Genomic DNA, 24491 nt, shown 5'->3' with positions numbered 1-24491 from the left:
ATAACAACAGGCTCTGATACACAGCAACTTAATTATTATGTAATTGTTTTTTTAATGACTGTATATAATAGTATATAAAACCTCATATCTCTGAAACGTTAACTTACAGGAGAAGGAAAAAATATTCTTAACTTTGAATGGAAGTTAATGGAACTTTTTTCCAAGCACTTTTGGATCATTTCTTTTGGTCCGTTCATCATGAAATTTCGGAACATCGTAAAGGTCAGCTAGCATTTTCAAATTCTGTAAAAAAAGCACCATTCATTTCATATATGCATAATCAGTGATTACTTTGGATTACAGAAAACTAATAATGTATTATAATTTGTTATTAATAATTGAGTTATTTTATACATATAACTCTCACAAATACACACATTATCTAAGCTGCTTATCCTCTTGGGTCACCGGGGGATGCTGGAGCCTATCCCAAAGCTCATTGGGCGGAAGGCTACCTATAACTCAAATTATATAATTTTAGTTATATACAGCACAATTTTAAGCAGAATGCTTAGTTAATATATATTTCTTTCAACATTAATAATCATTAACTGGAACCTTTGTGTAAAATTGTGATTGAACTTTATAATATATAAAGTGATTCATTCCAAAATGCTGTTTATCTGTTTGTAACATTATTGAATGTAGCAAGCCTTTGAAAACAATAATAACTGACGTATATTATTATCAAAACATGTTTTTATTTCTCTAATAGAGGACGTATTAATCATAATATAGCATTGATCATTTTTATATGCGTAAAGACCCTCATGAAAAAAGCTATAATCATAAAAAAGCAAATTCTTGAAAGTGGCCTATGCAATAAAACCCTTAATTTATAAACATAAATCATGTTATTTATTACTTTTATTTATATTATACATTTTTGAAAAGCATTTATAATATAACTTTGTACTATAATAATAACCGGAGCTGTCCGTTTCCTTTACAGAAACCATCACACCTCTCTTTAAGACGTGGTTTCGCCAGGACCATCCCTATGAGCTTATGGAGCTCCTGTCCTTCTGTGTCCTGGGGTATGTTCTATGTGTGCATGCTTGGGGGCGGAGAGGAGGGGTACACAACAATTTTCACATATCAATAAAATGTTGGGACAAAGAATATGTGACACACAAATAGAAAATAAAAACAAACAAACAGCAGTGATTTGTGAATCTACTTTGACCTGTACTTAACAGTAAAACAAGACATTTAATATTCTACCTGTTCAACTTCAGTTTTTTTTTTTTTTTCATGGAATCTATAGAAATCTTTGTGCGTAAAGGCCAAGACGGAGAAAAATAAATGAATGACTGTAATCTTCAACTGTTTTTAAAAACTGACATGCTTTTACAAAAAAATCTCCTCGCATGGCCTCAGGAATAATTTGACAAACTGTTGTCAACAAAAAAAACGTATCCACAAATGAAAGTTATACATCAACAACGTCCAGAAACACCGCTGACTTCTCTGGGCTCTGCACAGTGGAAACATGTATTGTGATCTGATGAGTCAACCTTTAAGATTATTTAAGGAAGTAAAGTTGAAAGGACGGCATCTGTGATGGTCTGGGGGTATTCGTGGGTAACTTGCCTGTGAAAGCACCATTAACTCCTTAAAATCTCAGGCTCGTTACATACTAAGGCTCATTATTCAGCAACTATAGGGACTTCAATGCAAATTGCCTGAGCTAATTTTCCTATTTTAGGTTATAGAAGTGTGTAATGGCCAGCCGATGGGCCCTGGCCATTCAAGAGGTTAACGCTGACATATTTTTATTATTTAGAATTTCATATAGTGGCCCAACTTTTTTAGTTGTGGAGGTTTGTATTACATTTGATTTAGCTGGTCCTGTTCCTATAGTGTGAGATTAACTTTCGTTTTCATTATCTGTGCTGTTTGTAGCTCATTTTGCTTTAAAATAAACACTATTTCTCTCATGAATGCTCCCTCTCTCTTTCTCAGTATACTGAGTGGTCTTGCTGGAGCATTATTTGTCTTCATCAATGGTGTGATGGTGCGCTTCATTAGGAGCCAAAGACCCATCAGTCAGTTCCTCGTCAAGACGTGAGTTACGCAATGTTGCGTTTTTCTACACGCTCTACGGAGGTTTTGGCTTCATGCAAGTGAATGTGTATGTAATATAAATCATCAGTGTGCAGAATCTTGTGTGTGTGTGTGTTTGTGTAGGCGTGTGCTGTATCCTGCTTTGGTCACTCTTGTGATTGCCACTCTGACCTTCCCCCCTGGATTTGGACAGTTCATGGCAGGGGAGGTAACACCTCAATTTAGCAATTTAATTTTAACATATTGACTATACGCTAGTAATTTATTTCATACCAAAATAAAAATTCTGGAACAAAAACAAAATTCAGGACACATTAGGCTGAACACTTTAAATTAAAACTAAAAATGTAAATTATACATAGTTTGCTGTTTTATATATACTTTAGAAAAAACATAATAAAGCTAATAATGCTTTAAAGGCGATAATCCCTTTGTTCAAAAGAGAACTGAGAGAATTCATTTATTTTTAAACAGCTTACCAATTAATATTAAATATTAAAAGTTGAATTCCACAGCACCTCCGCTACAACAACAGAAAACACCTTGTTTCTTTAATATGCAAAGCATGCGTCTAGCATCCTGTCTAGCAGTTTGAGGTTTCTCCAACAGGGGGTGCTATTAAGATGCTTTAGTGTCCGTCATGTATAGAGAAGAAACGGCCAACTTCAGCAGGATCTGACCGATGTGCATGTTTGCATCTTTCAAAACTAGAAATAAAGAAGTTTATTATGAAAAGACTTTGAGTTACTCAGTATTATTTTAATCAGTCCTTCTCATCCTGGTCCTCAGGGCCCCCCAGACACGTTTTTCCGTCATCCTTAAGTGTTATGAGTTAGGTGGGATCAAAAATGTGAACCATCTGATGACCAGTTTGGGTACCACTGATTTCCATCCAAGAGTATCATTAAATCAGTTCATGTACAAAAGCATGTAAGTTAAATAGTGTATAGAACGCAGCAGCAGAGGACTTTCACTGTTGATCTACTGCAGTTCTAACTGTTTGAACACATCTGCGCTGACAAGCGAAGGAAACAGCTTTGTAACCAGAGCCTGAGCACCTTGACCTGGACTAATCACATTCTGAGTCATCTTCTCTTTATCTCCTCTGCTTTTCAGCTTCCCTTCACTCCAGCACCTTAGACAATATAATGGTGCAGTAATAACCCAGAAGTTGTTAGGGGGGGCCTCTGCTGGCCACAGGGCCCTAAGCAGGTGCTTACATCACTTATTAGGTAGAGCTGGAACTGATTGTGTTATGGAGGAAGACCCACCTACTAGGTGGGAATAAACTATGATTAAATTGGAGGAAAAACAACTTAAAAAAAAAAAAATTGTGCTGTTAAGCAAATTCTTATGTTGCCAGGTGGCCATAAACTATTGTTAACAAACTACATTCTGGAGAATTGATTATTGTTAGTGTAAAACATAGTTGATTAAAAATAATCCTGAACTCTGAAAATGAACTTGCTGACTTCTTGTCCATAGCTGACTCAGAAGGAGACCCTGTATGCCCTTTTTGACAACTACACATGGTCCAAGCACCTTCAGGAGGAGCATTTTGACCCGTCCGACCACTCGGTGGCCTGGAAGCACCCGCACGTCAACGTCTTCGGCACCCTCGCCATCTCCTTCATCATGAAGGTCAGCATGCTGCCTCGCTCCTCACAGCTACCAACAGCTTCACTTGTCTTCTCACAGTGGAAGGATGGACAGAAACACCTGTGGATGTTTTCAGATCTGAAGCAGCTTGATTTTCTCCTCTCTCTCAGAGATGAAAGCTTTAAGTGCTGTTTATCTGATGGGGGCAGTTTTGGGGTCTACCAGGTGTTCCAGGTGGTTGTTAGGAGTCATGTTTTCTCTGTAGCTTTCGGTCAGTGGACGTAAAGCTGTTATTTGTTTCTTTCCCAGTTCTTCATGTCGGCCGTGGCCATTTCTATGCCTGTACCGTGTGGAGCTTTTGTACCAGCCTTCGTGATCGGTAAGTGGGGATATGTGTTTGTGTGTGTGTGTGTGTGTGTGTGTGTGTGTGTGAGGGAGAGAGAGAGAGAGAGAGAGAGAGAGAGAGAGATATGTGTTTAAATATGTGTTTATGTGATCAGGGGCTTACCTTGGGAGGCTGGTAGGTGAAGTGGCGGCTGTTGTGCTACCTGAAGGAATTCATCACAATGGCACTATCTTCACTCCAGTACCAGGAAGCTATGCTGTAGCAGGTACAAACATGCACACAGCACTTCGATGTACATCTGGGTAGTCAGTTTTTATTACACTTTCTTATAAAAATGACCCATCTTAGACGAAAAAATGAATACATGACAACATATTTGTTCCCTGTATGCTATTTACATGCATACATGGGAATGATCTCAACCCTCTACTGCATGAATTAATACTCAAACATGATAAAATGTTTTAATGTGTTTTTGTTATTTGAAATTGCTTAAATAATGGAAGTCTTTGAAAAAAAAAATATTGATTTCTAAAAACTGAGTGAGTTATTTGGTAAATTGTTGCCATTTGGCAACAATGCGCAATCGTACCATAGCACCATAAAATCTAAAAAAAAAAAAGCACCTTAAAATGTAATTTCTTTTCTAAAAACATCCTTTTATCCTTTTATTGAAAACAAGAACAAACAAATCCAACTTACACTTAGTGAAATCTATGACCCAGTATTTACAAATATTAGAATTCAATGCAGTTTCAATTGGTATTTGGAATGTATGGTAATAACAACATCATAATAAAATTTCCTGGTCATGCGATGTCATGAAGTATTTGTCCTTTCAAAGTAAAAGACCCTTTTTCCACAATTAAATAAGAAAACACATTTTATATGACTGCTTTTTAGTAAAATTAAGATAAAGTAATTGTTGCCATATGGCAACACCGTGCAGTAAAGGGTTAACATATACTTAAATTTGTTCATAGAGTTATATGCATTTTTTAAAACCCTGGTGTCACAATCAAATTGCATGTTTTGTTGAAGTGAATATGAGTCAGCACACCCCCTACAGGGAAAAACCTTCCAGTGCGCCGTGTCTATTTACATAAAACACAACATTTGTTTACATAAAACACAACAGTGCTGTAAGTTGGAGGAGGATGAGGAGGAGTTCATTCATTTTCTCTTAGAAAATCAACAAAACATGTAATTTGACCAAAACCTTTGAATACAGCTCAATATATCGTATGTTTACACAGCCAGACATATTTTTGTGAGCTTATGCCTTATGGTCATTTGCAACATGATCACAAAAATAGCGCCCATAATGTGAAAGTACACCTACCGGCCACTTTATAGAGGCTAGCTTCTTGTATCTACACTCATCGTCCATTTTATCAGCTCCACTTACCATATAGGTGATCAAAGGATGTGATATTTGGCTGGATCGTTTTGGTTTGTGGACTATTCTCAGTTCAGCAGTGACACTGAGAAAAACTTTACTGTGTTGAACTTTATCCACTTGTACCAGTGCAACACACACTAACACACCACCACCACCACATCAGTGTCACTGCAGTGCTGAGAATTATCCACCACCTGCTCTATGGGGGTCCTGACCACTGAAGAACAGGGTGACAAAGTATCAGAGAAACAGATGGACTACAGTCTGTAACTGTAGAACTACAAAGTGCACCTATATAGTAAGTGGAGCTGATAAAATGGACAATGAGTGTAGAAACAAGGAGGTGGTCATAATGTTACTTGAACAGTCAAGTATAAGCTAGAGGGCCATTTCTTTTCCAAAAATGCTGACCTTTTTCCACTTTTATTGATAGTTTTTGGCCGTATCTATCAACATAATCACTGAAATCCGTCTGTTCGTTTCATGTGTGCATGTACAGGTGCAGCTGCGATGTCCGGGGCAGCCACTCACACTGTATCCACGGCGTTGATAGTGTTTGAGTTGACCGGTCAGATCAACTACATTTTCCCTTTAATCTTATCGGTTATAGTGGCTAACATTGTGGCCCAAACCCTCCAGCCATCGCTATACGATTGCCTCATCCGCATCCGAAAACTGCCTTATCCAACAGAGCTCACCTGGGGCCACCATGAGTGAGTGAACCTCATCCATTTCTGTCTTGTTTCTGTCAACATTTCAACTCATCTTCATGATGAGGGACGAGTGATTTATGGACTAATATGGTAATTACTTACTGCTTAGTACTTATTAATTAACTTGCATTCACTTTATATGGCCAAAGGTTTGTGGACACCTGACCATCACACCTATATGAGTTTGTTGGATATCCCATTCCAAAACCATGGGCATAAATATGGAGTTGGACCCCCCTTTGCAGCTATAACAGCCTCCACTCTTCTGCGAAGCCTGTCTACAAGATTCCGGAGTGTGTCTGTGGGAATTTCTGCACATTCAGTCAAAAGAGCATTTGTGAGGTCAGACACTGATGTAGGACGAGAGGGCCTGGCTCACAATCAACGTTCCAGTTCATCCTAAAGGTGTTCAGTGGGGTTGAGGTCAGGACTCTGTGTAGGCCACTGGAGCTCTCCCACACCAAATTGGTCAAACCATGCCTTTATGGACCTCGCTTGAGTGGAGTCTGTTATAGCGGCAAAGGGGGACAACTCCATATTAATGCCCATGGTTGTGGAACGGGATATCCACCAAGCTCATATAGGTGTGATGGTCAGGTGTCCACATACTTTTGGCCACATAATGTACACACTATGGGTTACTTGTTCATGAACATGCAATAGGTGTCCATCCTTCGTAACAATATTCTCTCTCTGTAGGGGGCCTAGTATTCAGGTGGAGGATTTCATGGTGAAAGATGTGAAGTATATCACGTTAACCTCTACGTACAAGGACCTCCACAAAATCTTGTTCGCAAGACAGTTCAAATCTCTCCCACTGGTGAAGTCTGCAGGTACCTCCACATACACGTTCATACACAATACAAGCACTATTCAAAAGCAGTGATGTATACGTCTTGATTGTCTACCTGAATGTCACAAATTCAATGCCTCTGTTTTCGGACAGAGTCGATGATCTTGCTGGGCTCTATTGAGTGCGTTCAGTTGCGGGCTCTGCTGTCCCAGCACCTCAGCCGTGCACGGCGGCTGGAGTACCTCCGCGACTGCGCTCAGAACGAGAGGAAGCACACGAGTACACCCACCAGTGAGGACGGAAACCAAAAGGACATCCAAGAGGTCAGGACTGAGACAAGAGACTGTACCAGTTAGTAGGGATGCACATTATGGCTGAAATATTATTCACTGGTAAATGGGAAAATTCATTGGAATTACACCAGTCAGGCATAACATTATGACCACCTCCTTGTTTCTACACTCACTGTCCATTTTATCAGCTCCACTTACTATATAGGTGCACTTTGTAGTTCTACAGTTACAGACTGTAGTCCATCTGTTTCTCTGATACTTTGTTAGCCCCCTTTTACCCTGTTCTTCAGTAGTCGGGACCCCCATGGACCCTCACAGAGCAGGTACTATTTGGGTGGTGGATCATTCTCAGCACTGCAGTAACACTGACGTGGTGGTGGTGTGTTAGTGTGTGTTGCGCTGGTCTGAGTGGATCAGACACAGCAGTACTGCTGGAGTTTTTAAACACCTCAGTGTCACTGCTGGACTGAGAATAGTCCACCAACCAAAAATATCCAGCCAACAGTGTCCTGTGGGCAGCGTCCTGTGACCACTGATGAAGGACTAGAGGATGACCAACACAAACTGTGCAGCAGCAGATGAGCTATCGTCTCTGACTTTACATCTACAAGGTCCGACAAGGTAGGAGTGTCTAATAGAGTGGACAGTGAGTGGACACAGTGTTTAAAAACTCCAGCAGCACTGCTGTGTCTGATCCACTCGCACCAGCACAACACGCACTAACACACCACCACCACCACATGCAGAGAAACAGATGGACTACAGTCTGTAACTGTAGAACTACAAAGTGCACCTATATAGTAAGTGGAGCTGATAAAATGGACAATGAGCATAGAAACAAGGAGGTGGTCATAATGTTATGCCTGATCAGTGTATTGCCATGTGCAATTAACCAGTTATCCATCTTTAGATCTTTATGCTCAGTGCACTTCATCTATAGATTACAGTGTCATCTATGGATTCCAGTGAGGGGAAGTATCAGGCACCATCTTGAGCTAAACAAAAGGGCCAATTTTGGAGAAAGGAAGAATGCATTAAAGCAGGGGTCTCAAACTCAAAATGACCTTAGGGGCAGCTAGCTAGGTAGTCCTACAAAGCAGAACTACTACTGTTGCCACTAATAATAATGATCATCATAATAATAACTACAAGTATAAGTTTTAGTAGGAGTAGAGTATATAGTGTTTAAAGTGTCATTTAAATGTAAAATTATATTGGACTCTTATTGTGATAGCGCTGGCATTTTTGCTTAACACAAGTGAAGTCATTGTGAGTGAAGTGCTGGAAAAACTTGGCTGTCTTAATTGATCTGTCTTATGATTTAATTGATTTCATTGATTCTTACATGCAGTATCTACCGATCAGTCATGAATTAATCCATGAGGGCAGATTTAAGGGAAGGGAAGGTCAGTAGTTTGAGACCCCTGCTTTCGAGAATGAAACTAACATTTACTAACAGTGTTTGTGTGTTCCAGGTCTCTGCAGGTGGATTTAGTACTACACACTCATTCTCCTCTGCACCAGTCAAAAGACCACCTGTGAGAGGTACAAAGACAACTTTTAAACTATGAGTACCACTCAGCACACATACACATTGTGTTGTACTATAGACTTACGTTGGTACAACAAAACAGACGCCCTGATACTAATGAGCAAACTTAACAGAGTTGTTGTGAGTCATTTCTTGTTTTATCAGCCAGAGGTCTTCAAACTGGACCTTGAATCCTGTTTATAGCCTTGGATTTGTAATCGCTGGAGATTTGACACTATTTGGCCAATCAGTCACATCAACAGTGCAGCTGATTCAACTATCAGTGATGCCAAAACCCAGAAACTAGCTTCAAGGTCCAAATTCTAGACTGTTCTAGATATCAACAATTATACTCCACAGCAAATTTCAGCATTTTACATATTACACATAACTGAGGCCTTGTCCATGCTTATCTGGCTATGTTACCTCAGTTCCACAATAGTGCTTTTCAAAATATCTCCGTCCACACAAAAATGCAAAAATGTCTCAAGAACATTTACATGATCATGCTAGCCCAGTAGAAGGCTATAATGCCTCATAGGCGTATAGAGCATGGCACAAAGCTGAATTTTCTAGCAAAGTGACAGTGCAGAGATACAAAAACAGTAGACTTTTCTCACAGGCAGTCAGACTTCCGTAATTTGATATTTCCCATAGATTAGTCCAAATTCTGCCAGAAAATAAAAGCTTAAAAAAGAGAGTTTTTCTAGATTTTCACTCCAATTGAATACACTTCAATGATTTTTTTAAAACCTGTCTTCGGTCATCATCAACATCACATATCTTTAGAATCATAGTTTTTTAATATTTCCAAAGGAGTTTGCACCCCATTTAAAAGAAGTGAGTGTAGTAGATTCTGAGAGCTCCAAACTGCGGTTTAATGAAAAAGTAAAGCTAAATTCTGTTGTAAATGTTATCACCCACAATTTGCAGGGCACACAGATGTAATTTGTATTTCAGACAGAGTTCTGCATGCTCAGTAAATGAAAACAGAAACAGGCATTTTTCAACATTGTCAAAAAAGTTGCGTTTTGTCTGTCTACATGGCGTATAGAAACTACATATTGCATGCACACACACAAAACAATCGCTCATAGTTGAGCATGATTGTCCAGGTGGATCCCTAGACGGCCGCAGAGGCAGATCCGGGATCCACGGCGTCCACTGCAGAGTGGACATGGTTACGTGGCAGAGGTGGCTGGTGCTTGGGTCTTCTTTTTTGGTAAGCCTTTCCTTCAATCATTGCTTGTTACTCCTGGAGCTTTCAAATGGCCTGCTAGGGTCCATCCTTTGCAATAGGGACTTTGGGATACTGTAAGGCAGCAGTGCCCAACCCTGATCCTGGAGATCTGATGTTTTTAAGCTGAATCTGGAATCTATAGACAGACGTTGGTTAACTGGACAATTACGTGTTATGACATTTTCACACTAATACTTAAGACTGCAATGAGAACTCATTTCGGGAAAGTTATCATTGAAGGTTGGTTTTTACACTGGAGGATTCCTTTTGGTACAATAGTGTATTTCTATCCATCGCTACATCACTTAAACCGTGGTTATTGTTGGGTCCATGCAAGAAGAATTGGATTCGTTCATGCTCCATTGTATGTTTATAGAAATAAAATTGCTCTTTGGGCCCTTTATTGAATAAAAAATAAGAAAAACGTGTTGAACCAGATACCCAGGTTTCAGACACGGTGTGGACCATAACTTGAGTTTGCTTGAAGCAAATACCAGCATATTTTTTTCCAAAAAAGCTGTGTTTTCTGGACCAGACCTGGATTTAAAAACATTTTTTAGGGGCTCCCGAGTGGTGCAACTTTCTAAGCATTGGCCCTATAATGTCAGGAGATCATAGCTCTGATCCCCTGGGCTGGCATAGCCATCAGTGGCTGAGAGTCCAAGAAATCGTAATTGGCCTCGCTGGGTGACCTGGGTAGGTACAATGGTCCTGCCTCTACCTCTTATTCTTAATGGAGGCATCTGTTAGCTGTCAAAATTGGCTGTTAATGTTCTCTTTCACATGTTGAGCTGCCCAGTGACTTGTCCAGTAACATTCCCAGCTTGGTAGCATCATGGGATTGAGGAAATCTCCAAACAGTGCTGGACTAAGGCCCTCGAGAACTAGAGCTGGACACCTGGTCAATAGAAACGAGAGACAAGGTTATGCAGTCAGATCTACTACTTGCAGAGGGAAGGCATGTTTCACAAGCCAGCCATTTTCAGGGTCCTTAAGGAAGGATATGCAGCCTTCACCCTCCCAGCTCGGTAGCATCATGTGAAGAGAAGACCTAGAAGGTGGACTTGGCAGTGACTACATTGAGGGGAAAATCAAAAAGAATAAAGTTTGACCAACACACGAACTCTCGGTGCAACTGGTTTTAGGTCCAGAAGTAGGAAAGCACCCTTAGATCAGGGTAGAAGGGTAGTAGATCTCCAGGAGCAGGGTAGGACAGACCTTCAATAGGGGCACTACTGAACTTGGTATTAATAGAGCCTTTCTTTGACCTTTTGACATGGTTTAGAAAATTGTTGTTGGGTGTCCTAGCAGGCATCTGAACAGCTGTTGGTTGATGGTGATGGCAGCTTTGCAGCTAATGTAGTTTCCTAAGCTGTGGGGTGGCTCTTCATCAGTGCTAGCCACAGTAATATGGCATGGAAAAACTAGTTATTAAACCTCTGACTTTCATGCTTAGGTTTCCAAGATTCAGACATTACCTTGAAGAGTCTTCTCTGTTCCCATTCTATCGTGGAAGGACTAGAGGTACGAGACTCTTTTCCTACTAGAAAGGAAGTCAAATTTACACTCAAATTTACCTCAATCCTACAGTATTACTCATGTCTTAGACCAGTACTTTTCCGCTGTGAAAGTCCATGAATGTCTTTCTTTCTAGGATGATGCTGATGTGGAAGATACCATGACTAAAAAAGAGGTGACAACACCACACACTTTGTATTATACCCACTCTGTAAAGCACAGACTTCAGTACACTGTTTAATGTCAGCGGTGTCTATAGTGGTATGCAGTAGTCAATGGCAAAATCGGAAATATTAACTTCTTCTTCATACATAAATACCACTGTGACGGGATCACCTGTTCTCAGCTTGTTACCTTCGAATCCTTGTCTTGCATGGCCTTTCCAGATATTGCCTATAGTAGGGGTGTTCACTTCTTACCCTGGAGGGCCAGCACATCTGCTGAACCTGGTAACCAGCTGCTGAGTTGTTCAGCATAGAAGTCTTTAAACTTTGCTGGACTAAGTTGGACACTGCTAACCTAGAATAACAGAGACATGGTTATCCACTGGAGGGCTGGGCGGTTATAGGGTACCCCAAAATAAGGGTCTAAAATGAACAGGGGACATACATAGTATGTAATTTGTAAACAGGTAATTATTTCTATACAGAAAAATGCACTTATTTTCTGAAACAGTACTCTGTAGAGAAATTTCTTTGGGAACTGTTTTACTCTAGAACATGGGTGATCAATCCTGGTCCTGGAGATCTACCACCCTGGAAAGCTCAGATCCAACACACCAGGCTCTTATATCCAGATCCTCCTGAAGGGTTTCATTATTTGGATCAGGTGTGTTTGATTAGAAGTGGAACTAAGCTGTGTGGGGTGGTAAATCTCCAGGACCAGGACTGGGCACCCCTGCTGTAGAACATCCTGCATGTACCCCTCCACGATCAAAAACCTTCTCAAAGCTACCGTAAAATAACCTCTCAGACATCAGACAGCTTATTTGTAACCATTTCATGTTACTTTATGTGAGGGAGCTTTTAGACGCTTTAAACTCTCCAGACGTCTGGTTCCCATCACCACCATTGTGAACAATTCTCTGTAAATAGGATATCTTTGCACAACTCCAAGGTGGCAGGGACTTCTTGGTACTACAGCGAGAAGAACAAGAGTCTAGTAGTTAAATTTTGAAAAAAGTTTATTTGTTGTGTCTATTCCTGTCTCTGGATGCAGATTCTGGAGTGGGAGGAGCAGCAGCTGGAGGACAAGGTCAACTTTAACGACTGCAAGATTGACCCTGCCTCCATCCAGCTACTGGAACGTACCTCGTTGCAAAAGGTGTGTGCTCTAGGGATGGGCATTTTTACCGTTTTTGCTGTTTGACTATTCATGTTTTTGTAAACAAACATTATTCTACGGAGCCCCACTGGTGACATCCAATATAAATAAAAATAATGAGTGGCCACGTCTTATTAAAGCGTGGAAACAAGATCCTGATGCGTGGCAATGACTTGGGAATGAGATCATGCCTTACTAAGTTGTAGCCATACATTAGGATCTTTTTTCCATGCCTTAGTAAGCTGTGGCCACACATTAGGACCTCATTCCCATGCCTTACTAAGTCAGTGTGGCTACCAATGCTATCAAGAATATTGTTGTGAATAAAAAGTGAAAATATAGAAGATTTAACCATTGTTTGTTGTGTGCAGACAACATAATAGGTACTAGTGTAGTATAACAGTGTACTATCTTAGTAATTTCCATATATAGCTGCACTCCACATCACCTATCACATGCTTGTGTGGCTGGATTCTACATCACACTCATTTAAAAATTGCAATTTCTATTCATAGTCACATGCAAACCTTTGGTCAAAATACATTTTAATGCTATTTGTGTGCAAATTTTGGTGCACAGTTTCTATTTATTTGCCAAGACATATTGGGGGAAAAACGTTTATATATGCATACACCTATATACAAATATATATGTACATCTTCTTGTATCTACACTCATTATCCAATCCATTATCCACTTACCATACATCTGAATTAACATCTTCACTACTTGTAGGAATATTGGTGCACTACTTATAATTATCTGCATTCAAAACAGCTGGAATATGCCTTAACATCCCTTCTGTCTCTGCTTCTTCAGGTCCACAGTATCCTTACTCTGATGAGTCTGGATCAATTGTATGTCACCAGCGTTGGGAAACTCATAGGAGTCGTGTCACGTCGTGAGGTAAGGATTTGAGGGCCAAGTGGTATTTTGATAGAGTCAAGAAAGTAAATGGAAAGAACCTACAATTCAAACTGAGGAATACTACAGGATGATAAATCTACCCTCCAATGAAACAAGATGCAACCTTCCAAACAGTTCTTGTCTGAGTTTCCCAAAAACATCTCTAAATATTTTAATAGGTAATAAGAAGCTGATATACCTGACTGAAGTCATGTACCACGAACATTTTTAGTCAATATCAGACAATGTATATAAAAAAGGATGGAGCCATGTAGACCTTGTTCAACAGGTCCAAGGAACCAACTTACTGAACAAATAGTTGCACATGGATATTACCTGTTCATACAGACCCAATTCTCAGAAGTTGGCACAATATCCGAAATAAAACAAGCAGTGATTTTTTCGATTCTGTTTGACCTGTGTTACATTGAAAATGGTACAAAAACAGGATATTTGATGTTTTACGTTTTTAACTTGTTTTTTGTAAATATATGCCTGTTCCAAATTTTATACCTGCAACACGTCCCAGAAAAGTTGGATCATGAGCATTTTTACCACTGTGTTACATCCTGTTTCCTTTTAACAGTGCTTAATAAATGTTGGGGAGCTGAAGAAATCAACTGATCCAGTTCTGAAAGTGAATTTTGTGCAGTTTTACTTACAAGTCTTTAGCTGGGCAACCATACAAGGCCTTTGTTGTCATATTTTATAAGGCAGCACTTGTTTTCTGAAGGAGTCAGGAAGGCCAGTCTAGCACCTACACTCTGATTATGCACCCATGCTGTCGTAACACGTGCAGACTGTTTCTTGCCATTATGTTAAAATAAGCAGGGACATCCCTAAAAACACAGAACCTAAAAGGCGTATGTTGCTCCAAAATGCTTATATATCTTTGTGTTAATGGTGCTTTCACAGATGTGCAAGTTATCCACTAATACCCGTCAATGCCCTAACAAAAGCTTTTAAACTTTGTTAGTAACAATGAACTCATCGTCCATTATTTCCATAAAAGTTTGACACGTTGAACCACAGTACATGTAAATGAGCCTGAGCCCAGAGAAGTTGGCGGTGTTTCTGGATATTGTTAACGCAAGGCTTACACTGTGCATAGTACAGTCCTAACCTGCATTTGTGAAAGACGAAGTGTTTACTGGCAACGGTTTGTCAAAGTAATCCCGAACCCATGTGGTGATATCTGTCCCAGAAGCACATCGATTTTTGCTGCAGTGCTGTCTAAGGGGTCAACGGTCACAGGCATTCAGTGTGGCTTTTGTGTATACACACATATATACACCCAATTTTTAAGCAAGGTTTTGCTGACCCATATTTCCTGGCCACTTACAAACCCCTATTTTTGTAGCTCCACCTGCTGATGCACAGGTTGTATTAACCACCCTCTAGCACTGCATCAATGGTCAGTTTCTGACCACAGAACTGCTTTTGACTGGACGTTTTTGGGTGGCGGTCCACTCTCAAACCTAGCAGTAATGCTGACGTGTATAAAAACTGGTCAACAGCAGTCCTTCGGTCAGACACTGATGAATTGTGCAGCAACAGATGAGCTACGTCCTGTAACATACTGCACCTCTAAGGTGGGCAGAACTCAAAAAGTCTTTATAATAATGTGGACGGTGAACATACAACCAGTTACCAAGGCAACCAGTCTGATTTCACTCTGTTGTGTTGTAGCTGCGGAAGGCGTTCGAGGGCTCTGTGAAGATACGGGGGCCCATAACGCACCCACCCATGTCAACCTTCAGAGAGAGCAAGACCAGATGCAGGAACACGAACACCCCCGAGGCCACGGAGCTCCACAGCCTCCTGGGCAGCGAGAGCAGCCTGGACCAGCCCGCAGAGTCCGAGGAGAAGTGATGGATGGAGGGAGGGAGGCGTACTCTTGGGTCTGACCTGATCCCCTCCCAGAGTTTTAAAGAGGGATGGAAAGGAGGGATGAAGTAATAGATGGGGAAATAGTAGCTTCGTTTAATGTATTGTTTTTTTTTTTTACCTTGAAAAATCCTTAGTCATCACCCACCGCATGTGAAGTTACCATCATCTGTGCTTAGTATTCTGATTTGCATCAGCGTCTCTTTACACTGTTCAACTGATTTGATGTTGAGGACATTTTTCCTCCCTATGAAGTGATCATTTTTTACGCACAAGTGACGATAAAGGAATAAATAAAGGCATAAATAAATAATGTATTAGCAGCTACAATAAACCTTAAACTGAACTAGTTCACCCATCAGAAAGATCTCTGTCCTTTTCTTACAAGTTTTCTTACCATCACACACAATAAGACTTATAAATCTAAGATTAAAAACTTATCTAGCTGGACTCACAATGAATACCACAAAAAAGACCAACAAAGTTCACCATTAATTAATTAATAATAATAATAATAAAAAACCACTTAAATTTTTTTTTTTTTTAAAGCTTCTAATTCATTTTTCTAATTTGACCCTTCAAACCTTCACAGCAGTCCAAGCTGAAGCCGAGCTGCTCAACAGAATCCATGATTGTAGTCGTCTTATTTAAATACCACTTCAAAAATGTCTTAAAGCAGTGGTCACCAACATGACACCAACTCCAGCAGCACTGCTGTGTCTGATCCACTCGTACCAGCACAACACACACTAAATGGTGCGTCCAAACTCACTGTCCACTATATTAGACTCACCCACCTTGTAGATGTAAAGTCAGAGACGATAGCTCATCTGCTGCTGCACAGTTTGTGTTGGTCATCCTCTGGTCCTTCATCAGTGGTCACAGGACGCTGCCCACAGGACGCTGTTGGCTGGATATTTTTGGTTGGTGGACGATTCTCGGTCCAGCGGTGACACTGAGGTGTTTAAAAACTCCAGCAGCACTGCTGTGTCTGATCCACTCAGACCAGCACAACACACTCTAACACACCACCACCACGTCAGTGTAACTGCAGTGCTGAGAATGACCCACCACCCAAATAGTACCTGCTCTGTGAGTCCATGGGGGTCCTGACCACTGAAGAACAGGGTAAAAGGGGGCTAAAAACGTATGCAGAGAAACAGATGGACTACAGTCTGTAACTGTAGAATTAAACGGTCAGTAGAGCTGATAAAATGGACAAAGAGTGTAGAAACAAGGCAATAGCACTTGATGAAGTGGCTGGTCAGTGTATGTGTACAGCTCCACTCATGCAGCAATAAAAAAGACAGGACTAATTACTGTGTTAATCATTTGACAGCCCTAGCAAGACATAACACAGTGGTGTGGCTCAAGATTCTGACTCATTTTGTAAAAGAGAGAAAGACAGAAAGAGACAAGGACAGAAAGTCTCCGCATCGGGGACAACTGGACAAATCTACTCACGCCACCCTCATTTGCAGCTTTTTTCTTTTTTTTCTTTTTTTAATTGCAATATTCTTTATTACTTTTTCCAGTTTCTGATGTGAAAAGAGCAGTTAATTTCTCTCAATTAAATATTTAATAAAGCCAAAACATATTTACAAAAAGTCGTAATGAATAAACTTTAGGAGGATAATTACACAGAGCCGGGGCAGCTAAACCACGGAGAGCCAACAGAATATAAATACAGAGAACTGAGAGAAGAAAAAGAAAAGGAGGGGAAAAAAAAAAAGTCATTAAAGTTAGCATTTTTATTTTTGAAAAATAAACAAAGGAAAAAGAAAAAAAAAAAATCTCTAAATATTTATTTACAGGACTCTCCTGAAATGCATTTCCACCTCAGGTAGCAGAAAAGGCCTTTAGGATTCGTACTGTCTTTTTTTTGTCGTAATACTTTTAATACTTCTGTCATTTCTTAAAGTTGATCTCTAAATAATTTTTCAAGTTTTAGTATCGACTTTTATTCATAAATGCTCTACAGACAGAGGTGTGAAAGTAAACCCCCTCTTCGCTTTTCTTTTATCTGAAGTGGAGGAAGGTAAAACCGGACAGGTGAGGGGTGACGAGGGCGTAACCCCGCCCCCCAGCAGCAGCAAAAAAAGTCAAAGTCCACGCCCTCCTCTTCCTCGGAGCCAAGAGGAAGCGGTTAATTCCCCCGTTTGAAATGTCCAATCGAGGCTCTGGAACGGGCGACGCATTCTGCCTCTTTTTCTGTCACGTTATTTATTAAAAAAAAAACAAAAACAAGAAAACAACTCCACTTCATTCACCCTAATACTTGCAAAAAAGAAAGAAAAAAACGGGGTTAATTGCAAAAAACCAAACAGCCACTGCTCCCCCGCCAAAGCATTGTTTTGTACCACACACCATCCATACAGCACATGATAAAGTGTCCAAACCCGACGCTTGTAGTTTCTCAAAAAATATAGAACTCTGAGCAGCTTTTCCGGAATCGGAGCTCTCTACTGTCGTGGCGACGTCGTAAACGAGTCAGTTTTCTCCGTTTGGCGACATCCAGGAGTTCGACAACATCGGAAAACGGCGCTCCTCCACGTCGGCGGGAGAAGAAACTGGAAGTAGCAAATTGAACGGCAAAAAAACGGAACAAAGTCTCTTCGCGGGACCTAAGGCTTCGTATCCTCTCTCAAACTGAAATTTTTAGAAATCAACAAATCAGTTCAAAAAGACATTCGGTAGCGAAAAAACAACGGAAAAAAAGAAAAAAAAAAGACTGATCAGCCCAAAGCGGAATCCTTCCCTGGAAGTTTTCGTCTTTTTGCTTCTTTAAAATTTATTTTTAATTCCAGGAGGATTCTCTCATCAGCTGAAATCCAAAGGTTGTGTCTTCTGGTGGGCGGAGCCAGAGCTCTAGCTGTTGTCCGATTCGTCCTCGGCCTCCCGGAGCCAGGTGAAGAAGGCGGTGACGGATTTGAGAGCGACGCCCTTGCCCAGCTGCTCGGCCGGGTCTTTGCTGGACTCCCACTTGTAGAAGCCCTCCTCCTTAATCACGTCTTCATCGTACAGAACGTCGAAGAACATCCGCAACAGATCTGCAGAGTCGAGAAGAAACAAACGTTTAGAATCAGCGCTGCAAAAAACGATTACTCGTGTGAACTGATCAACATATAATCAATTAATCGGCCCAAATGCAGTTTTTTTTTATTTTTTTTAATATGATTACTGTTTATTCTCATATTTGAATATAACATATTGGAAACGTCATGTGACCTGTGCAAAACGTACAGCATATAAATATTGTGCACTAAATTTGCAGAAAAACACCAGATTTAAGGTTGTTCGTTACGGCAGCCCTACAGGGCCCAGGATTCACATGCTTTTTTACTGTTTTCCCATGATAATGAGCTTTCACTTGTTTTCTTGAGATCTATGGCACAACGAATATTGTTTTCTCAAGATCTCGACTTATTTAGGCCACTACCACGACATTAATGTTATTTCAATAAAAACATTCGGTAACACTTTCTATGAATGTCACCTTTGTAAGCATCTATAAACGCATTCATAACATGTTATAATGCATTCATAAGGCATTATAAACATGGCTATAAATATTTATAAAAATGCACTATACGTTATAGCCATGCTTATTATGCATTATGAATTGTTAACATAATACATTATAAGTACTGATCATAACAAATTATAAGAGCTCATAAGTCGTATTTGTCTGCTCTAAGTAAAGTGAAGCGTACTGTACTAAAGCCTCCTCCAGTGTTCAGAGTGAGGCTTCAAGTTGAAGTATTTACTGAAGGATTTACTGAAACACTAAAACATTCACAGTAAAGCTCATTACAGGCTTCAAATGTCAGAGTTTAAACTAGAGCTGCCATCAGTGTTTTACCCAATGAGGGAAAGGTAATGTTCACCACCGTTAGCTTGGTATTTGTCTTTACTTTACGCTCTCCAAGCTGGGACTGACTTCTTTGGCACTGACAGTATAACATGTTATTAACACTATTTATAATGCATTATATTCACACTTCATAATGTATAATAAACATGGCTATAAAGTGTAATTCAGTGTAATTCTTTTTTATAAATATTTATAACCATGTTTATAATGCCTTATGAATACATTATAACATGTTATAAATGTGTTTATAGATGCTTACAAAGGTGACATTCATAGAAAGTGTTACCAAACATTCTGCTGTGATAATGATATAAATAACTCGAGATCTCAAGAAAATAAAAACAACTACAAAAAAAAATCTACGGTCCTGTAGGACTTTCAAACTTATTTTCACTTGGAAAATCGAGTTGAGCCGGGGCGCACAAATCTTTGCAAACTGTTTGCAGTGGTTACCCAAAAAACAGGGCTATATTAATAATTTTGTAAATTAATGTTTTATGTAAAATGAACTGCCGTTACATTTTAACGTGCTAGTCCTCTTTTTTTTTTCATCTTTCCTAATTTTCTTTCTAATTTAGTCGTTTCCAATTCTACCCGCTAGTTAGGACTCCCCCAATCACACGATACTATCAACGCTAGGAGGTCGAAGGCTAACACAGGCTTCCTCCGAGACCTGTGAAGCGCCACCGCTTCTTTACGAACTGCCGCTCACGCAACGTCACTGGACAGCTGAACGCGCTCGGAAGAAAGCGCCAACCGCCAGATCTGTTACGTCAGCTAACAGATACTGAGTGATGGGGGGAGACGGGGCCATCCTACCCACCCAGAGAATAAAACCTATTATCCTCTCTTGGACCTCCAATCATGGACGGCTGTAGCATCACCAGGGATCAAACTCGCGATCTCCTGATGTTGATAGGGCCAAAGCTTAGACGGTGTAACACCCAGTTTAACGGTTTAAAAAATATGCCTTACCATCCAAAACAATGTCATTTTTCATTTAGACATTTTGGATCTTATAAAACAACTAAAAGTTGTAACTTGTAATGGCTGCAATACCAGCAGAGGGCAGATCTGAGCAATGTTTGTTTATTTGTCTATATTCTTCAATACTCCCTCTGCAAACATTTAAACCGCCACTTTCGTGAATTCTTTACTCTTCACAGGTGAGGATAAAGTCATCAAAACCCTGTTACATCACCGATAAGTGCACCAGCACATATGCTCATGTGTTTCCACAGGTACACCCGTGTTACAAATGCACAGTCATGCACACTTACTGGGAGGCTGCTCCATCTGTACCATGAGGCTCTGTAGTGCGTAAAGTGCCTGAAGCTCCTTCTGCTCATCCTTAATATAACGCTGGAGCAGCTTGGCCCTCTGGGAAATCTCTTTAGTGTCTACCTTGTATGGGTTCTCACCTGCATAAAGAAAGAGACGTTACAATTCACGCTAAGTTAAAGTCAGTTTGCTTTGCAGGCAGTGAAAACGTAAGGCTAACATACAGATGAGCAACAAATTTAAAGGAAAAACTCGATGATGCTTCCAGACGGATGAACTGCATGATACAACTGAGCGATTACCATCCTACCATGTTAGCATGCTAACGCCAACCAGCTCCTCTCTCCTAGTTAGCAGCACTGTTTAACACTTATCCATCACTCGATAGATGGCTTCAAAATCAGGCACTGTGGTCACTTATTTGGTAACCTTACCTTTTACTTTTTTTTAGTAAAGAAAGCAAAAGTCCCCCCGGGCCCCGACGATGACGGCCGCGAGAGCCGGCAGGAAGGCGGGGCCCGAACACCCAGCGACGACGAACCCCGGCGAGGACGGCAGGGAGAGAGCCGCGAGTGTGGAGGGGGCGGAGCGCAATGCCCGAGCTTCCCCGAGGGGCGCGAGTCACGACAGTGACGGCGGGACGAGGAAGACGGTGCCGGGAAGCTGCCAGCCAGATCAGCATCAGCTGGCTCTCATTGAGGGCAGTGTGAGCACCTGAACCGAGAGGGAACAAGAGCTCGCTGCTCTGCCTCCTCGTCACCGCCCCCCAGCTTGCAGCTCAGCCGTCTGGGTCGAACGTGAGGTGTAGTGGAGCGGCCTCGCTGCGTAACAGGGGGCGGGGCCCAGGCGGCGGAGCTTGGGACTCGCTCCTTCCCGGCACCGTCGTCCTCGTCCCGCCGTCACTGTCGTGACTCGTGTCCCTCGGGGAAGCTCGGGCTTTGCGCTCCGCCCCCTCCACACAGCTTAAGCGCCTTTTAAAAAGAGCTGAGAGGGAACGGAGAGGGAGAGAGGAGGCCGAGCAGCAGCAGTGACTGAAGAGCTGAAAAGCTGTGAGGATAAAGGACTGAAAAGTCGAGCTGGCTGAAGCCACTGAGAAGTGGCCAGCATACCTGTGACCAGTGAACACTTACTGCAAATCATTTCAAAGATATTCCCACTTTTCTATCCTCATGGAAGTGCTGGCAAATGCCCTCAACCCATCTGAACACCCATGGGTCACCCCATCTTCACCACCATCATCAAATCACCAGTATCTTTTGGAAGAACAGTAGATTTCCACAGACTTGTAGAATCTATGCACACTGGAGCTGTTATTTATAAATATTTTTGGTATATTTTTCCATCAATTTGTCACCTGTCTATAGGTATAATGAATGTAGAGTCCAGAATTTTAAGAATTTAAGAGCTTATGAGCATGGCATTTAGGGTATATATTGCAAGGACGTCCTCTGTATTTTACGCTCATCCATGTAAAAACGATTATTAATGGATTCACGGCGCAACTCTGCTATTAAAAAAGCAGGCAGACTAAGCGAGCAGTCACATTTCGCAGGCAAGAGGTGATAAGCGACTCACAGATGATAGCAGCCTGGCAGACGGAGGTCATCAGCGCCCTCACAAATGCGTTAGATGTCATCTGCTGCTCGTCCAGGTTCGCCTGCGCAGGGATGCAAAGGATAAAGGTTGAAGCGAGGTCAGCGATGGGCATGACTACGAACAGACTGTACTTTAAAGGGGCTGTAAACTTCTGCATGAATGGAATATTGACAACATTGGTCATTTTGATCAAGAGATTTTTGCCTGTTTGTGTTTTCTCGGTGGGATTTAAGGTGGGCGGGAATATAATGGAAGATGCAGACATCGAACCAGCAAACGGTTTGTCACCACCTAGCCTCAAATGCTAAAGATTGGTAAACGTCCTGCTACTTAAGAACACTTACCACCATCATTACCGACTCCTGGTTGAACATAATTGGGTCTTTCATACCGATTCTGACTTCTGCCAGAAAATAAAAGCTTAAAAACCCAAAAAGCCTGCGGCTGTGGGGTCGCTTATGTTGCTACGTCGCTGTCAGTCACCTTACGATCTATAAAAGCCCACACAGTCTCAATCAGGCAGAGACGTTTTTCTAGCTAGCTTTTTTTTTAAAATCTGACTTTGGTTCAGGATCAAGCCTTTGGGGATCACTGAGGTAATTTTAATGTCTGCAGTCGAGTCGACAGCCCCTTTGGCGCAAGGTCAGTCCTCAACTCGTGACACCACAACAATCTGGACTAAATTTTAATTGACAAACACTGACAGTCATTCAGGATTAAGCTTAAACTATGCCTTAAGACCTATATATACACTCTGCAGTACCTCCACCCAGTCAAATATACGCTGATTGTTCGCCTTGTCTTGCAGCAGCTGGTCCAGCTGTTTCGAGATCTCTTCTGTACTCAGAGACTTTTTGCCGCTGCCGCCTTTCACACACTCCTCACCAAGAGTGTACTCCACTCCCTGCGCACACACACACACACACACACACACACACACACACACACACACACACACACACATATAAATATGCATATGGATTTGTTAATGGGTCCAGACAACTGCAAAACATATTAGATTCATAGTTATTACTGAATAATAACTCATAGGGTTAAATGACCGGCTGGTTTCTCATCAAACCTTTTCAGTCACAAACTTGTTGACGTCTTTGTCCTCTGGTAGGAAGTCCTTCCAGCTCAGCCCTGCCTCCCTCCACAGAGTTCCCACCTTCTTATGGCTCTACAGGAAGAATACAAACAAACAAAAGAGATTTAGGTCAAGTTTCAGGTTTTGTTTTTTTTTCTTCAAACCCGCCCTCGCCTCAGATGGGCATCACACCTATGTTATGCGGCAGAAAGTTAGCCTCGATGAGCTAACTGGCTTGCCAAAATTTTGCAAAACAAAACCTTTTTTGAGACGTCTTAACATGACGTACATAAAAATGATGACTTATTTCTTCGTTTGGCGAAAATCTTGGTGTAGTGCCTTTCTTTTTTTTTTGTTGTTAGCCATGTAGCCTTTGCATGCTTACTAGCCAGCAATGGTTGTGAAATGTTAAGCATTTTAAAGTCGTTCACTCATATGGTTTATAAACAGCTTTGTCCACCATTATTTTTTGAGATTGAAAAGGGAAACGTGTCAGGGTCACTTAACTTTTCTGGGCAAGTTCTGTTCATTCAGTTCCTTCTGAGGACTCATCTATGCACCATCACATGAGGTAATAAAGTATTAGAACAGCCGAACAGATGGCGCCGAGGATTCCCCAAGGAGAAAGGACAAGGCCGAGTGGACGAGGGCTTGTTAAAACTAGTACTGAAACGGGTACAAGGCGGTCACCAAAATCCCTACTCCCTCAGTAGGGTGCTAAGAACTATTTCGTTTACTAATTCAAGGTAAAAGGCATTAATTCAGACATTTTCTCATCATCAGCCTGAAACAGCGTTCACGGGTCACATAAACATGAATAGTTTCTTGAGCGTGGCTTCTTATTTGTAGCTGTAGACATGGGTGTGACATGCGCAGCAAACAGGGTCTTTGTTTTTAACTGTACACAGCAGCCATTTTTCAGTGTTTCACCAGAGTCGACCAGAGAGACAGCCAACGTTCTGAAGTTCGTTGTTTGGTGGAGACTCTCAATGAAACTACGAATGCCCTGTGGGAGATTATAGCGCTCTCAGAATC

General features: G+C 41.2%; 2 protein-coding genes across 9 annotated transcripts in view; one reads left to right on the top strand and one right to left on the bottom strand.

Annotated features, from left to right (window-relative positions):
• The window catches only part of LOC118802283 (chloride channel protein 2-like), a 27817-nt gene extending 12069 nt beyond the window's left edge, over window positions 1-15748 (top strand). For both annotated transcript variants that reach the window (XM_036562774.1, XM_036562773.1), the window contains exons 9-23: window positions 953-1037; window positions 1966-2067; window positions 2191-2275; window positions 3553-3708; window positions 3976-4045; window positions 4167-4277; window positions 5914-6127; window positions 6827-6960; window positions 7074-7243; window positions 8689-8758; window positions 11441-11508; window positions 11639-11677; window positions 12721-12825; window positions 13645-13731; window positions 15421-15748. In XM_036562774.1, the coding sequence (XP_036418667.1) occupies window positions 953-1037; window positions 1966-2067; window positions 2191-2275; window positions 3553-3708; window positions 3976-4045; window positions 4167-4277; window positions 5914-6127; window positions 6827-6960; window positions 7074-7243; window positions 8689-8758; window positions 11441-11508; window positions 11639-11677; window positions 12721-12825; window positions 13645-13731; window positions 15421-15603 (1679 nt within the window). In that variant the 3' untranslated portion in view covers window positions 15604-15748. The remainder of the gene's footprint in view (window positions 1-952; window positions 1038-1965; window positions 2068-2190; window positions 2276-3552; window positions 3709-3975; window positions 4046-4166; window positions 4278-5913; window positions 6128-6826; window positions 6961-7073; window positions 7244-8688; window positions 8759-11440; window positions 11509-11638; window positions 11678-12720; window positions 12826-13644; window positions 13732-15420) is intronic.
• Window positions 15749-17506: 1758 nt separating this feature from the next.
• wu:fb16f03 (eukaryotic translation initiation factor 4 gamma 1) overlaps window positions 17507-24491 on the bottom strand; it is a 68504-nt gene continuing 61519 nt past the window's right edge. For 6 of the 7 annotated variants that reach the window (XM_036562768.1, XM_036562767.1, XM_036562769.1 and 3 more), the window contains 5 exons: window positions 23451-23549; window positions 23133-23273; window positions 22349-22430; window positions 20773-20913; window positions 18238-18668 (listed from right to left, as the gene is read on the bottom strand). In XM_036562768.1, coding sequence (XP_036418661.1) covers window positions 18487-18668; window positions 20773-20913; window positions 22349-22430; window positions 23133-23273; window positions 23451-23549 — 645 coding nt within the window. In that variant the 3' untranslated portion in view covers window positions 18238-18486. Of the gene's footprint in view, window positions 18669-20772; window positions 20914-22348; window positions 22431-23132; window positions 23274-23450; window positions 23550-24491 lie in introns of all 7 variants that reach the window. The other variant, XM_036562766.1, reaches the window with a different exon arrangement.

The sequence above is a fragment of the Colossoma macropomum genome, unplaced genomic scaffold (genome assembly GCF_904425465.1).
Source record: "Colossoma macropomum unplaced genomic scaffold, Colossoma_macropomum, whole genome shotgun sequence".
Taxonomy (NCBI): Eukaryota; Metazoa; Chordata; class Actinopteri; order Characiformes; family Serrasalmidae; genus Colossoma; species Colossoma macropomum.
The sequence above is the reverse complement of the archived record's forward strand: the minus strand, read 5'-3'. Positions and strand labels throughout refer to the sequence as shown.